Source organism: Tachyglossus aculeatus, chromosome 5, assembly GCF_015852505.1.
Source record: "Tachyglossus aculeatus isolate mTacAcu1 chromosome 5, mTacAcu1.pri, whole genome shotgun sequence".
In the NCBI taxonomy this organism is placed as follows: domain Eukaryota; kingdom Metazoa; phylum Chordata; class Mammalia; order Monotremata; family Tachyglossidae; genus Tachyglossus; species Tachyglossus aculeatus.
Genome location: NC_052070.1, coordinates 25,427,177 through 25,440,671, shown reverse-complemented (window position 1 = coordinate 25,440,671; position 13,495 = coordinate 25,427,177). Strand labels below are relative to the sequence as shown.

The 13,495-nt window shown below is 39.6% G+C and overlaps 1 protein-coding gene across 2 annotated transcripts in view; it reads right to left on the bottom strand.

The window, feature by feature from the left end:
• Nucleotides 1–785: 785 nt before the first annotated feature.
• CDH7 (cadherin 7) overlaps nucleotides 786–13,495 on the bottom strand; it is a 175,913-nt gene continuing 163,203 nt past the window's right edge. For both annotated transcript variants that reach the window (XM_038746940.1, XM_038746939.1), the window contains exon 12: nucleotides 786–2,745. In XM_038746940.1, coding sequence (XP_038602868.1) covers nucleotides 2,252–2,745 — 494 coding nt within the window. In that variant the 3' untranslated portion in view covers nucleotides 786–2,251. The remainder of the gene's footprint in view (nucleotides 2,746–13,495) is intronic.

Below are 13,495 nucleotides of genomic sequence, written 5' to 3'. Positions count from 1 at the left end.
GGCATGGACAGATCAAATCGAAGATTGACTTAAGATGAAAGGAATAGAAGAGGATTCAGATTCTGGGCATGTGGAAGAACAAGGCCACCAATGTCATTGTCCCAACGGGATCTTCAAAGGACAATTTAGTGAAATGCTTCCATCGGCACCTTTGACATCATAATCCCAAAGTACTGAAATATTTCATCTTCCTGTACACAAGGAGATTATTTTAAAGCTGTTTTCTCTAGACCCTGCTGTTGTAACAGCTATATTAGCTTAGGAGCATCTTTTATGAAATGGGGTAAGCTTGTGTGTTTGCTTTTTTTCCACATTATTTTATTGAAAACCTTACACGTGTGACTGAAAGTCAGGAGGCATATTCATAATTTCCATTACAAAACTGGTCATATAGATTTCTTAGTACAACTAGAAGCAAATCTATCAGTCGTGAAACAATGATTGTCTACAAAACGTTACCCAAATTAAAGAACTGTTTGCAGGTAATCAAATTTAATTAATCTTTTATTTTGATAAAGCTAAAGGCCACTTTCACATAGGTCATTTATAACATTGGGCTGCAAAAATTACAGACTCTCATAGATACATCTCCCCCATGTGTATTCAACATATTTTAACTTTTATTTAAAGGTATCTTTTCAGAAAGAAGCACTTTCAGAACACACTTTTCTACATAGTGCCCACTATCTGCAGATTCACTTAGGAACTGAACCAAAAAAAAAAAAAAAGAGAAAAAACTATCAAAAGAAAGAAAGAAATTCATTCTTAATTGAATATATGCATCATAGACTAATATTAAACCATGGACGATGATAGGTATAAATATTGAGTCATAAAAAAGTCATCTTAGTCTACGAAATCCTATTTCAAAATTGTTCAGTATTTTGACCGACTGTAATAATCTTCCTTCCTTTGGCACACCCAAACCAGTATAGAAATTATGCATTGTGAAGTAAATTCCTTGGGGCTTTTACTTATTTGCATCAGGATTTAAAGTTGGATTCTGAAGTTAATAGCATTACATTGCTTAACATATGAAAGGATTTTAAAACTCTTTTTCACTGAAGTGCTTCAACAGCAAAAGAGGGGGAAAAAAAATCAAGCTCTTTTAAAGTCTCAGGAGCACGTAGAACTTGTGACCTTGAAATCCAAATCTCGCATCAGAGACGCTCCTTGCTTCCTTGGAGTCTTCTTTCCGACGTGTACTGCGCCAATCTTTTATTCAAATGTTTCCAATGTGGTAATGGTTTGGAAGAACATCTGGGTGTCCTCATAGCTGTGTTCCTTCCTAAGATCTGAACGGCAGTTCGTGTGATTGGTCTACTGGGATTTCTCTATTTCTATGCTTCTTTTCCCTCTTGTAGCTGAGCCAGGAGAAAAAAAATCAGCATGTTCTGACGAGTTTAATACTGTGAGGCAGTATAATGGACCTGAGGAGATTGGCGCTCCAAAATAAATACACCACCATGTGTCAAATAAAATTTAAATAAAAAGATCAATTCTCCTGTACAAATCAGAAGAGATAATAAGAAACAACCAATAGACAGCAACTTTTTTCCATACCTACACAGGCACCACAGAATCATAGTTTTCTTTCCAGATTGTCCTCCTCAATCCATGGCTTTAGGAATTAGTGTGATGAGATAATGTTGAAGGCTTTCTCTTTCTGGGACCAAACCGCATTGGATTAGATTTTTCAGGAAGGGAGGGAGGGAATTATCCACGTATTTACGGATGCCACCGGTCACGTGGATCTTTTGACAAAATTTTGCCGGGTGTCAAAGCACAACTAACTGCAGCTTTCGCTGTAAACAAATCTGGTCAACCAGCTTGGTGTCGGTAAAGAACCAAGCAAGGCGTCATTGAACAGTCCATGATTTCCATCTTCCGCTCCTCACCAGTAGCTAATCAGCAATGCTGCGATCGACGCGGCTGGAGGATGAAGAGATTTACTGGACATCATCGGCTCCCAGAGCTCACAGTACATTTCTTCCCTCACAACCAGATGCCTCTGCAGGTATATACGGGGTTGCTGTCTATTCGCATATGGTGAGCATCTCGTTTTACCAAAATGCCATCAAATGCTCAGAATCACTGATAAGTGCAGTCCCTAGGACAAGTCGAATGAAGAAATGCTTCACCAAGGCAAAAAACCTAAAAGGTTAAAAATGGAGAAATATTTACAACTTCCTACTGTCCTCAAGCGGAGTTTTTATCTTTCTTCAGTGCATGTCAGAGGCGAGACCCAAGGCTATGAGTACAAGCTGTCCTGCCCCGGCCCATACAGGTCTGCCAGCCGTTTAAAACGGGGCCCCCAGTCACTGAGATAATCGTAATTTTGATCAGAGTTTGAGCTGATGGACTCTAAAGAGCTGAGGGACTCGGCGACTGAGCCGTTGCCCTCGAACGCATACGTCTGCAGAGAATCGTAAGGAGGAGCACAGGGATCCACGTCAGCTTCCTTTAGTCTCTCCCAGATAAATTCTCTAAAGATGACGTTATCCGGGATGCTTTTAAACGTCGGTCTGCTCAAGAACTGGATCTCAGGGGTCACGTCCCGCCGGCTTTTGGTATCTCGGATGATGTTGAGGTTCCTCAAGGCGGCCATGTCAAACGCTTCTGTGTCTTCCTCACCACCTCCCTCATCATCGTATCTGACGATGTTTTCTCGGATGTCCCTCTCCTCGTCAAAAATGAGTGGTTCCTTTTTCCGCCGTCTCATCGTAACGATCAGGAGGACCAGCACTGGAACACAGAATAGCGGACACTTAGCCAGAGTGAATTTTTCAGCAGCTTTTCTATTAATCTTTATTACTCCTGGAATCAGGCCTATAAAATTGACCCATAAAGAGTTCTCTCTAAATGGAAAACCATTGGCCACCCTGTACGATGGGGACTTCACACTACTAGATGGTTCTAAAATGCTAAAATGGCTTTTAAACAGAACATTTTTATACATCAAGAATTCCTTTTATATATTGGTTCTGAATTGATGTCTCCCTCTAATGTTATACCCTAAAGAATCTTATAGCACAAATTTAACAGCCAATTCAGGATGACTATTACAACCTCACAGCCATAAAATATAAAGAACCTTTTTTTGAACACCTTAATTGCTCAAGAAGTAAAAGCCGTTCACAAAGGTGCTGTTTGTAGTTTAACAATGGCAAATGGGAAAGTGACAAAATTACGGGATTTGGTCATAGGCTCTTTCATGAAATAGCCATTCCTTGACTGTGAAACTCTCAGTTAAGTCCAACATATCTTGTCGATACTCATGGATTAAAAGCATCTCAATAATAGATTAAACTTTGCTTTAATGTACAAAGTTCTCAACCTGATTCTTATGATCTTTGGCTCTGGTTTCTTAAACCTCCAAATGATCAACTTGGAATTTGACCGTTTGCTTTACTCTCCCTTCTATAAAGTAATTTTTTTGTTTTTGATGGGGAATGAAATAGTAAAAATGCACAAAATAGGTCGTATATATTTAGTATTTTCATTATCAGTTAAAACAATCATATGCTTCATATAGATAAATGAGAGGACTACCAAACAGAAGCTGAATCTTTTGGTTTCTTGAAAGTAGAAAAAAAAATGCAGTGTGAATTTCAAAACACAATCCTAAACTTCTGATTCCTTGGCACCTTAAAGGACTGCAAAACTTAAGTTGGAGAAAAATGGTGTGGAAATTTTATCTGTTCAAAAATATATTTATTCAATTGTTTTCATTCATTCATTCATCTATTAATCATATTTATTGAACACTTATTTTGGGCAGAGCAGTATACTAAGCACTTGGGAATGTACAATATAACAGAGTTGATAGACGTTTCCTGCCCACATCAAGCAGTCAGTCTAGAGTCTAGAGGGGGTGAAAGACATTAATATGAATACATTACAGATAGGTAAATAAGAACTGTGGGGCTGAGGGAGAGGTGAATAAATGGTACAAAGTGCAACTATTACAATGCACATAATAACTGTTCCATTAGCAGATGGCCTGAGAATATGAATTACTTCTATATCAACCTGTATTTTGGCAAAGCATCTAAAAGAAATGAAATAGATTCATTTGAACGGATAATTGTTAGTGACACATCTAGTGTGCAAAGGAGATTCGAAACATTTGAATTATGACTTTTCGAAATTTTAAAAATTATAAACTGGGTTGAAGAATTGGCTTTTGTTGCTGGTAGGTTCTACTGTCATTTTTTTGCTTTGTTTTGAGGTAAAATTAAATTATGTTTTCTGTTTATAATCTAAGTTTGTCATCTCAGTCCTTGTCTTTCTTCTCTTCAATCTTCCTTCAAACCCTCATGTCAGTCTGCTATCATTTATGTCCACGATATTATCCATTAATCATATTTACTGAGTACTTACTGTGTGCAAAGCACTGTACTAAGCACTTGGGAGAGTTCAATATAACAGACTTTGTAGAGACATTCCCTGCCCCTAGTGAGCTTACAGTCTAGAGGGGAAGGAAATGTTAATTTAAATGAAACAATTATAAATTTTAAACAAATAAATAAATAATTTCAAGCAACTACTTTTTTTCTTTAATCAAATGTGAGTATATTTTCCCATTGCAGCCAGGCAGAGATTTCCACTGAGACACTTAGTGCTCACTAAGGAACAATACTGAGTTAACTATGTCTTCCCCATGATACAATAAAAATAGAGACAAAACACATGTTATTTGGGGGTTAGTCTTGTAAATTTCAATTTTCCTCGAAGAATACAGAATATTTTAGGAGGATAGACAATTTTGATTTTGATCGTGTGAGACGGTATTCGTTCACGCCACTTGGGCCTCCTAGAAACAAATTTTAACCTTTACATAGACCAAGAATTAACTGCTCCACAGGGATTCTGGAGATAATTCCTAGATTAAGAAGAATGTTTTCCACCTAATTAATCAAGTGATTAAAATAAAAAAAGAGAGATTTTTGTGTGTCCAGCAGAGAGGCAGAAAAATGACAATGTCATTTTTTAACTTAGAAAAATGATGTTTGTGGTTCCATTCATTGCCCATTATTTACAGAGTGGGCATTTTTGTATCTCTTGTGCAATTACTGCTTCACCAAAATAATAATGATAATGATAATAATAATAATTATGGTATTTGCTAAGCACTTACTATGTGCCAAGCACGGTTCTAAGTGCTGGGGTAGATACAAGGTAATCAGGTTGCCCCACATGGGGCTCACCTTCTTAATCCCCATTTCACAGATGACACAACTGAGGCACAGAGAAGTTAAGTGTCTTGTCCAAGGTCACACAGCAGACAAGTGGCAGAGCCGGGATTAGAACCCCCGTCCTCTGAGTCCCAAGCCCGTGCTCTTTCCACTAAGCCACGCTGCTTCTCATGAATGAAAAGTAAAGGCAGAGCTGAAGTTCAGAGGATGATTAATCCCTTTTGCATACACCCTATATAATTATATCCCTTAGGACATAAGATCAAAAATATTGTAATTAGATCAATTTTGAAAATTTCTATGGATGTCTTTACCACAGCCATTGTAATGGTTTTTAGCTATTTAGAAGCTCTTCTATATATTGATCTGAAATATCCTTTCCTTTCATTGAATGTTCTTACCTTTTCCGACATACCCTTGGGTAATATCAGTGAATCCTCATATTTCTTTGGACTGAATTTCTTCCTCTCCAGCATTTTCCCTGAATTATTGTAACTTTTCAACCTTTGCAATAGAGTTAGAAATATAGCCAAAACAATCTAGAGTTTGTTCAGAGGCACAGAGTTTACTCTGAAAGGTTGCTGTGGTTCTAAGGAAGAAGATATACCCCTGCTGCCATTGTTGGCTTAATACCGAATAATATACTGTTCAGCAGAGCAGTTATTATAAAAGCAATTAGTATTGTGTCTGTGAGGTGCAAACCAAAAAATAAATTATGCTTCCTGAAATTGCCATATAATTTTCAGAGCAGACTATGTTAAAGGCTTTCAATTACTTATTCTAAACATTGTTTACAGCATAATATGAGTCACATTTGGTGGTCATTGGTTAAGGGTTTTTTTACGTGCATTAGTCAAAGTGTTCTTTGTTTGTTTCCCGTTTTCATACTGTGAACCTATTAGGTGGATGCAAGTATGAGTTTAAAATTCAATGGAAAAAATGACCTGGATTAGATGACCTCCCAATTTTCCTTCCAGCAATTTGATTCTCTGACTTAGGAAAGTATTAAGAAAAAACAAGTTGTGATGTCCTTGAAAAGTGATTAATTGTTTTTTGCATTGACTCTCTCTTAAAGGCTTTACTGATGTCCTCCTCTACCTTCACATACGCAAATCAAAGTCTACTTATTAACTAGTAGAAAGCACAGATTACCTGTATTAGAAATTTATAACACACTTTAGGTGCTTTAAGATCTTTTTCTATGTTACTTATTACAAAACCCCTTCAAAGGAAATCTGCATTGCTAACATCTCTGTACCCAGGGAAAATTAAGGGGTCAGATGAGCAGTTATTCAATGACGGATCAGCATAGACAGCCTCAGTGCATTATTCTAGCCCAAATCTCCTCAATATCTACATATCACTCCATTGCATTTTGTCTGAGTTAAAGTATCAGGCTCAAGGACATAGAGAGAGCTAGCACCAAATCAGAATGAACACTGAAACCCACTAACCTAGAGATGCAGCGTGGCTCAGTGGAAAGAGCATGGGCTTTGGACTCAGAGGTCATGGGTTCAAATCACTTAGCTGTGTGACTTTGGGCAAGTCACTTAACTTCTCTGGGCCTCAGTTACCTCATCTGTAAAATGGGGATTAAGACTGTGAGCCCCCCATGGGACAACCTGATCACCTTGTAACCTCCCCAGTGCTTAGAACAGTGCTTTGCACATAGTAAGTGCTTAAGAAATGCCATCATTATTATTATTTTTGTCGTTTAGATCATTGAACCTCAGAAAGGTGGAAAGAGACAGACTGGTATTTATTAGCATGGTATTTATTCATTCATTCAGTTGTACTCATTGAGTGTGTACTGTGTACAAAACACTGTACTAAGCACTTGTTTTGTTGTCTTTCTCCCCTCTTCTAGACTGTGAGCCCATTGTGGGCAGCGATTGTCTCTATTTGTTGCTGAATCATACTTCCCGAGCGCTTAGTACAGTGCTCAATAAATACATTTGAATGACTGAATGAACAGAGTTGGTAGGCATGTTCCGCTCTTTTCCCTCCACATGCAGTTCATGTCATCTTCTGATTTTAATTGTTTACTGCAATTAGGATATTCTATGATCTAGTCCCACCCACCCAAAAATATAGTAAAACAGAAACAATAATATAATAATAATATAATAATAATAAAATAATGACATTTGTTAAGCACTTACTATGAGCCAGGCACTGTACTGAGCTCTGGGGTGGATATAAGCAAATCCGGTTGGACACAGTACCCCCTCCCAGATGGGGCTCATAGTCTCAATCCCCATTGTACAGATGAGGTCACTGAGGCACAGAGAAGTGAAATGACTTGCCCAAGGTCACACAGCAGGCAAGTTGCCGAGCCAGGATTAGAACCCATGACCTTCTGATTCCTAGGCCCATGCTCTAACCACTACACCATGCTGCTTATCAATGCTAGTCTTGTGCTCCATCAATACTTCATTCATTCAATCATATTTATTGAGCGCTTGCTGTGTGCAGAGCACTGTACTAAGTGCTTAATACTTAATACTAAAACTTAATACTTAGTTTTTAAAATCCAACTGGCCCCCAAAGAGCTCAATAAAATGAGCTTCCTTTTCTTACAAATTCCCTGAGCAGGTGTTTCCACTTCACTGGCTTGTAAGGAAGCTGTTCCTAGCCTGCTATAATAATAATAACAATAATGACGGCATTTATTAAGTGCTTACTATATGCAAAGCACTGTTCTAAGTGCTAAGCACTGTTCTAAGCGCTATGGCATGGATAATTCCAATCCCAAATGAGAAAGTGATGAGGAAGGGTAGCCTGCCAAAATTTCTCTTGCCACGCCTCACAAGCACAAACACCACCACTCAAAATTTACTCCTTCCAGTCACAGCAGACTGGAAGTGTTTGGGAGATCCACCTAATCAATCAATCAATCAATCGTATTTATTGAGCACTTACTGTGTGCAGAGCACTGTACTAAGCACTTGGGAAGTACAAGGTGGCAACATATAGAGACAGTCCCTACCCAACAGTGGGCTCACAGTCTAAAAGGGGGAGACAGAGTCAATCCAGTAGGGAACAAGTCTTGCCACCAATTGTCGGCTGTGCGTGTCAGGGGACCTGTCTGATCAATCACACTTACAATGTGAAAGGGATGAAAACATCAGCCGACATGAGCTGTCTGATCAGATGGGTGCTTTCGTGACATTAGTGTCAATTATGTCAGTCGTTCCAAGAGATGTGGAAGCCTTTCGATTCACCATGGGGACACCAGGAACAAGGACAGAGCCTTGAATTATGACACATAATTTTTCGCAACATGTAAATCCTTTTCCCCACTTCCTAACGAGCCCCTTACCTCAGGTGTCCCAGCAGAATGATAGTAAGATGATTTTTTAAAAATGAATAATTACACAAAAAAGAGGGCAACTCTTCATGTCCAACTGGACCCCCTTCTAGACAGTGAGCCCACTGTTGGGTAGGGACCATCTCTATATGTTGCCAACTTGTACTTCCCAAGCGCTTAGTACAGTGCTCTGCACACAGTAAGCGCTCAATAAATACGATTGAATGAATGAATGAATGAATGAATGAACTGGACAAAGGAGAGGAAATCACTGGCTTATAAATGAGAATAGCTGACAGATAGGGAGTTGTATGTGGAGGAGTCTCTGCTCCTAAGCAAGTCTTATTACATTTATTATAAAGCAGGTAGGGTCTAATTAATCACAGCTGAACTAGAAATATATTGGCCAGAGGGACTACTGTAGGTTCTTGATTTTTGAACTGGGCTTAAAAGAGAAGAACAACAACAACAAAAAGTAAACTTTTACTGTAATTCTGCTTCAATTTTAATGTGCAGTAAAAAGCCTCTTTGAACTAAGCCACAATAAAAAGTGCCGGGAATTTCAACTCCGCATATTTTAGGAATACATTTTTAAACAAAGGAGCTAAAAACCAGTTCCTCTTTGATCATCTTCCATAAGAGACTCTTCCTCATTGGCTGCAGATGGGATGGCTCCACTCAGTTAATATTGGTTTCTGTAAATCGCTATGTGCCTTTTGGGAAATGGTGACATAAATTGACAATTAATATTTATCCTGATTAAAAGGACTGGCACAGTGTATGCATCTCTCATCTACTGAGGATATAATTTACTCTTAAGCCGCAGAGATACTGAAGCACTATGCATTCTTTTAAGAGATAAAAATGTTATAGGTTACTGGAGAAAATGAGATGGAGAAAAAAGTCTCATTTCATCTTAAAGCTAGCGTAATTATTATATCTTGTGCAGAATATTCAGAGCGAATCAATCAATGATATTCATTGGACACTTACTGTGTGCAGAGCAACATACTAAGTACTTGGGAAAGTAAATTACAACAGACTTGGTAGACGTTCTTTACCCATGATGAGCTTGCAGTCTATAGCAAATGAATTAAGTACTAAATTGTGAGGTCCTCAAAGGCAAGGATCATGTCTATTAAGTATCATGCTCTTCAAAGCAGTTAGTGAAGTGCTCTGCTCTAAATATGATTCAATGATTGATTGAATTAATTGTTATTAGCCGTTGAGACTCAGTCTCCCCTACAATATTAATAATGATGGCATTTATTAAGCACTTACTATATGCAAAACACTGTTCTAAGCACTGGGGAGGCTACAAGGTGATCAGGTTGTCCCACGGGGGGCTCACAGTCTTAATCCCCATTTTTACAGATGAGATAACTGATGTCCAGAGAAGTGAAGTGACTTGCCCAAAGTCACACAGCTGACAAGTGGAGGATCCGGGATTTGAACCCATGACCTCTGACTCCAAAGCTCATGCTCTTTCCACTGAGCCATGCTAAGAAACACTGGCTTTACTATACCAAGAAATATATGCTTCAAGGGCATCCCCAATACAGTAATATTAGTGAAAAATTGAATCAAAGGAATGAATGGTGTTTCTTGACCTTCTGTCATAGTCAGTCATTTTATACTTCCCAAGTGCTTAATACAGTGCTCTGCACACAGTAAGTGCTCAATAAATACGATTGAATGAATTCCCCTGGATATTGGCCTTGTTTTCAAAAATTCCCTTCTCAGCCTTCCCAGCTCTCTCTCTCTCTCCCCCCCCCCCCCCCCGCCACCTCTTTTTCTTCCTAAATGGTATTTTTAAGCACTTACTGAACACTAAACACTGTGGTCGATACAATGCAATGCAGTGCACTTATTGAACACTTGCTGTGTGTAGAGTCCTGTACAAAGCTCTTGATCAGACAGAGAGTTCCTGTCCCACATGTAGCCCATTATCTTAAGGGGGAGCAGAAGAGGTATTTAATCCCCATTTTCTGGTTGAGGTAATTGAGCCGTAGATAAGCCAAATGACTTGTCCAAGGTAACACAGCAGGCCAATTAGATCTGATTGCTGACGTTTAGGGAAGGAGTGGACAGAGGTGTTTGTTCCCCTAAACAGCCTTCCAGAATTTCCATACCTTTCATGGAAGCAGGTAAGAACAAAGTCCTATAATAAACTGCAAGCAAGTGGGAGGGAAAGGGGAATATATTATCTAGCCCCTCCTCAAGGACTTAAGCTGTTTTCTAGGCACAGGATACTGGGAACATTGAATTTGAGCTGAGACATAACCTGCTCAGAATTCAGGCTTCCAAGTCCAGGAAAATTGGAGGTAAATGGGTGGTTTGTGGGGAGGTGAGAGTTAAGAGGGGTGGTCCTGTAGCAGAAGGGGCTGGAGTCTGTTCCACCCACCTCCTCCCCCAGCCTTGTCCACTGTTCAGAAGGAAGGCCAAAATCAAGGCTTAGTAGAGTTGAGAAATGGAATAATTGCTCGGTAAAGACACCTCTAAAACAGCCAGTCTTGAGAGGATTCATCAAACATGTGGATCTCTGTTCAAAAATTTGGATTAGTTTCACAATACCGTAGCTGATTTAGAGTTGTGGCCACAAGCGGGCACCTAATGGTCACTACTGATGGTCAGATGGGGCCTTGCATGAATCAGAAATTGGCTGGGTTCTAGAGGTGAGAGAGAATGAGCAAACAGGGCACCAGGGTTACAACACTAGGACTTTCTACTTTCTTACCACTGGGTTCTATAAATGTTTGAAAAGTGCACTAAAAGGAGCCCATCCTACCCTGAATTGTGTATGTTATCTGAAAACAAACATTTGTTTAACAGGAACAGTCTGTCTTCAAATGTTTATCCAAGGAAACATAAGCTCCTCTGCATACTGCTAGGGAAATAGCTCGATTTTGATAATATTTATCTGAATTTTGAAAAGTACAAATGAATTTTGTTGCACGTGTCCCCCATACCTTGGAATAATAATAGTAATGGTAATAGTGATAACAATAATAATGATAATGAACTGTGGTATTTGTTACGCACTATGTGCCAAGAACTGGGGTAATAATAAGAATAATCATGATGCTATTTGTTTAGCATTCACTATGTGCCAAGCACTATTCTAAGTGCTGGGGTAGATAAAAGGTCATCAGATTGTCCTATTTGGGGTTCACAGACTTAATCCTCATTTTACAGATGAGGTAACTGAGGCACAGAAAAGTTAAGTGATTTGGCCAGGGTCACACAGCTGATAAGTGGAGGAGCCAGGTTTAGAACCCACAACCTCTGATTCCCAAGTCCATGCTGTTTCCACAAGCCAAAGATACAGGCTAGTCTGGTTAGATACGGTGCCTGTCCTTCATGAGCTTGAAGTCTATGAAAGAGGGAGAATATGAGGAAACTGAGACACAGAGAAGTTAATTGACTTGCCCAAGATTACCCAGCAGAGAAGTGGCAGAGCTGGAATTCACACCCAGTTCTCCTGACTCACAAACCCAGGCTCTTTTCACTAGGCCATGCTGCTTCTTCATCCTAATATAAATAGAACGTAAGCTTGTTGTGGGCAGGGAACATGTCTACCAACTGTGTTATATTATATTCTCCCAAGCACTTAGAACAGTGCTCTGCACACAGTAAGCAGTCAGTAAATATGATTGATTGATTGATTACCTTGCACACAGTAAGCACTCAATGAATACCACTGATTGAATGAGTGATTGATTGATCTCATACAAAGAATGTGTATAAATAGGCTTGGCATTTTCAGGCCTGAACAACTCTGCTTCAGGTTTGTTCCCATTATTCCTGCTGTTCTATTCATTCATTCATTCAATCGTATTTATTGAGAGCTTACTGTGTGCAGAGGACAGTACTAAGTGTTTGGGAAGTACAAGTTGGCAACATATAGAGACGGTCCCTACCCAACACCGGGCTCACAGTCTAGAAGAGGGAGACAGACAACAAAACAAAACATGTAGACAGGTGTCAAAACCGTCAGAATAAATAGAAGTATACCTATATTCATTCATTCAATCGTACTTATTGAGCGCTTACTGTATGCAGAGCACTGTACTAAGCGCTTGGGAAGTACAAGTTGGCAACATATAGAGACGGTCCCTACCCGACAGTGGGCTCACAGTCTAGAAGGGGGAGACAGAGAACAAAACAAACAAAACAAAACATATTAACAAAATAAAATAAAAAGAATAAATATGTACAAATAAAATAAATAGAGTAATAGATACGTACAAACATATATACAGATGCTGTGGGGAGGGGAAGGAGCTAAGGCGGGGGGGATGGGGAGGGGGAGGAGGAGGGGAGGAAAGAGGGGGCTCAGTCTGGGAAGGCCTCCTGGAGGAGGTGAGCTCTCAGTAGGGCTTTGAAGGGCCATATGCACATGGTTAATAAAATAAATAGAGTAGTAAATATGTACAAGTAAAATTAATAAATAACATACCATCATTAACCATCATTGCCTAATTGTGAAGGCCATTTAGTACCAGGGATTTTAGGAGGGAGAATGACGATGTGAGGAGAAAGGCTTCAAAGAACTCAAGTGGCAGAAAGCCACATTTCTGGGTTTCTTCAGCTCTGACTGTAAACTCAAGTGTGTTGTTGGAGACCGGACATGAGTGAGGCTGAAAGCCAATTCCAAAGATAGGGACAAATGTCCTCAGGGCCTCAGCGTCTCTGCTGAACTTCACATAGTACCACAAGATTACCAAGGACGAGGTCAGGAGCACAGTCAGTACACGGGCACTGAGGCAATGCTCATTGCTGCCAAGCTCCACTGGACAAGATGCAGAGGAGAATGGATAACCATCTGACACCCAAGCAGCAGCTATCAGGTGAAATGAAAGGGAAGCCAGGAGGGTACAATAAATGATGCCAGAAACCTTTGAAGCACAGTCTCAAACAACAAAACAGCAATACACCCAGACTGAGCCCCCTCCTTCCTCTCCCCCCATCCCCTTCCCCATCCCCC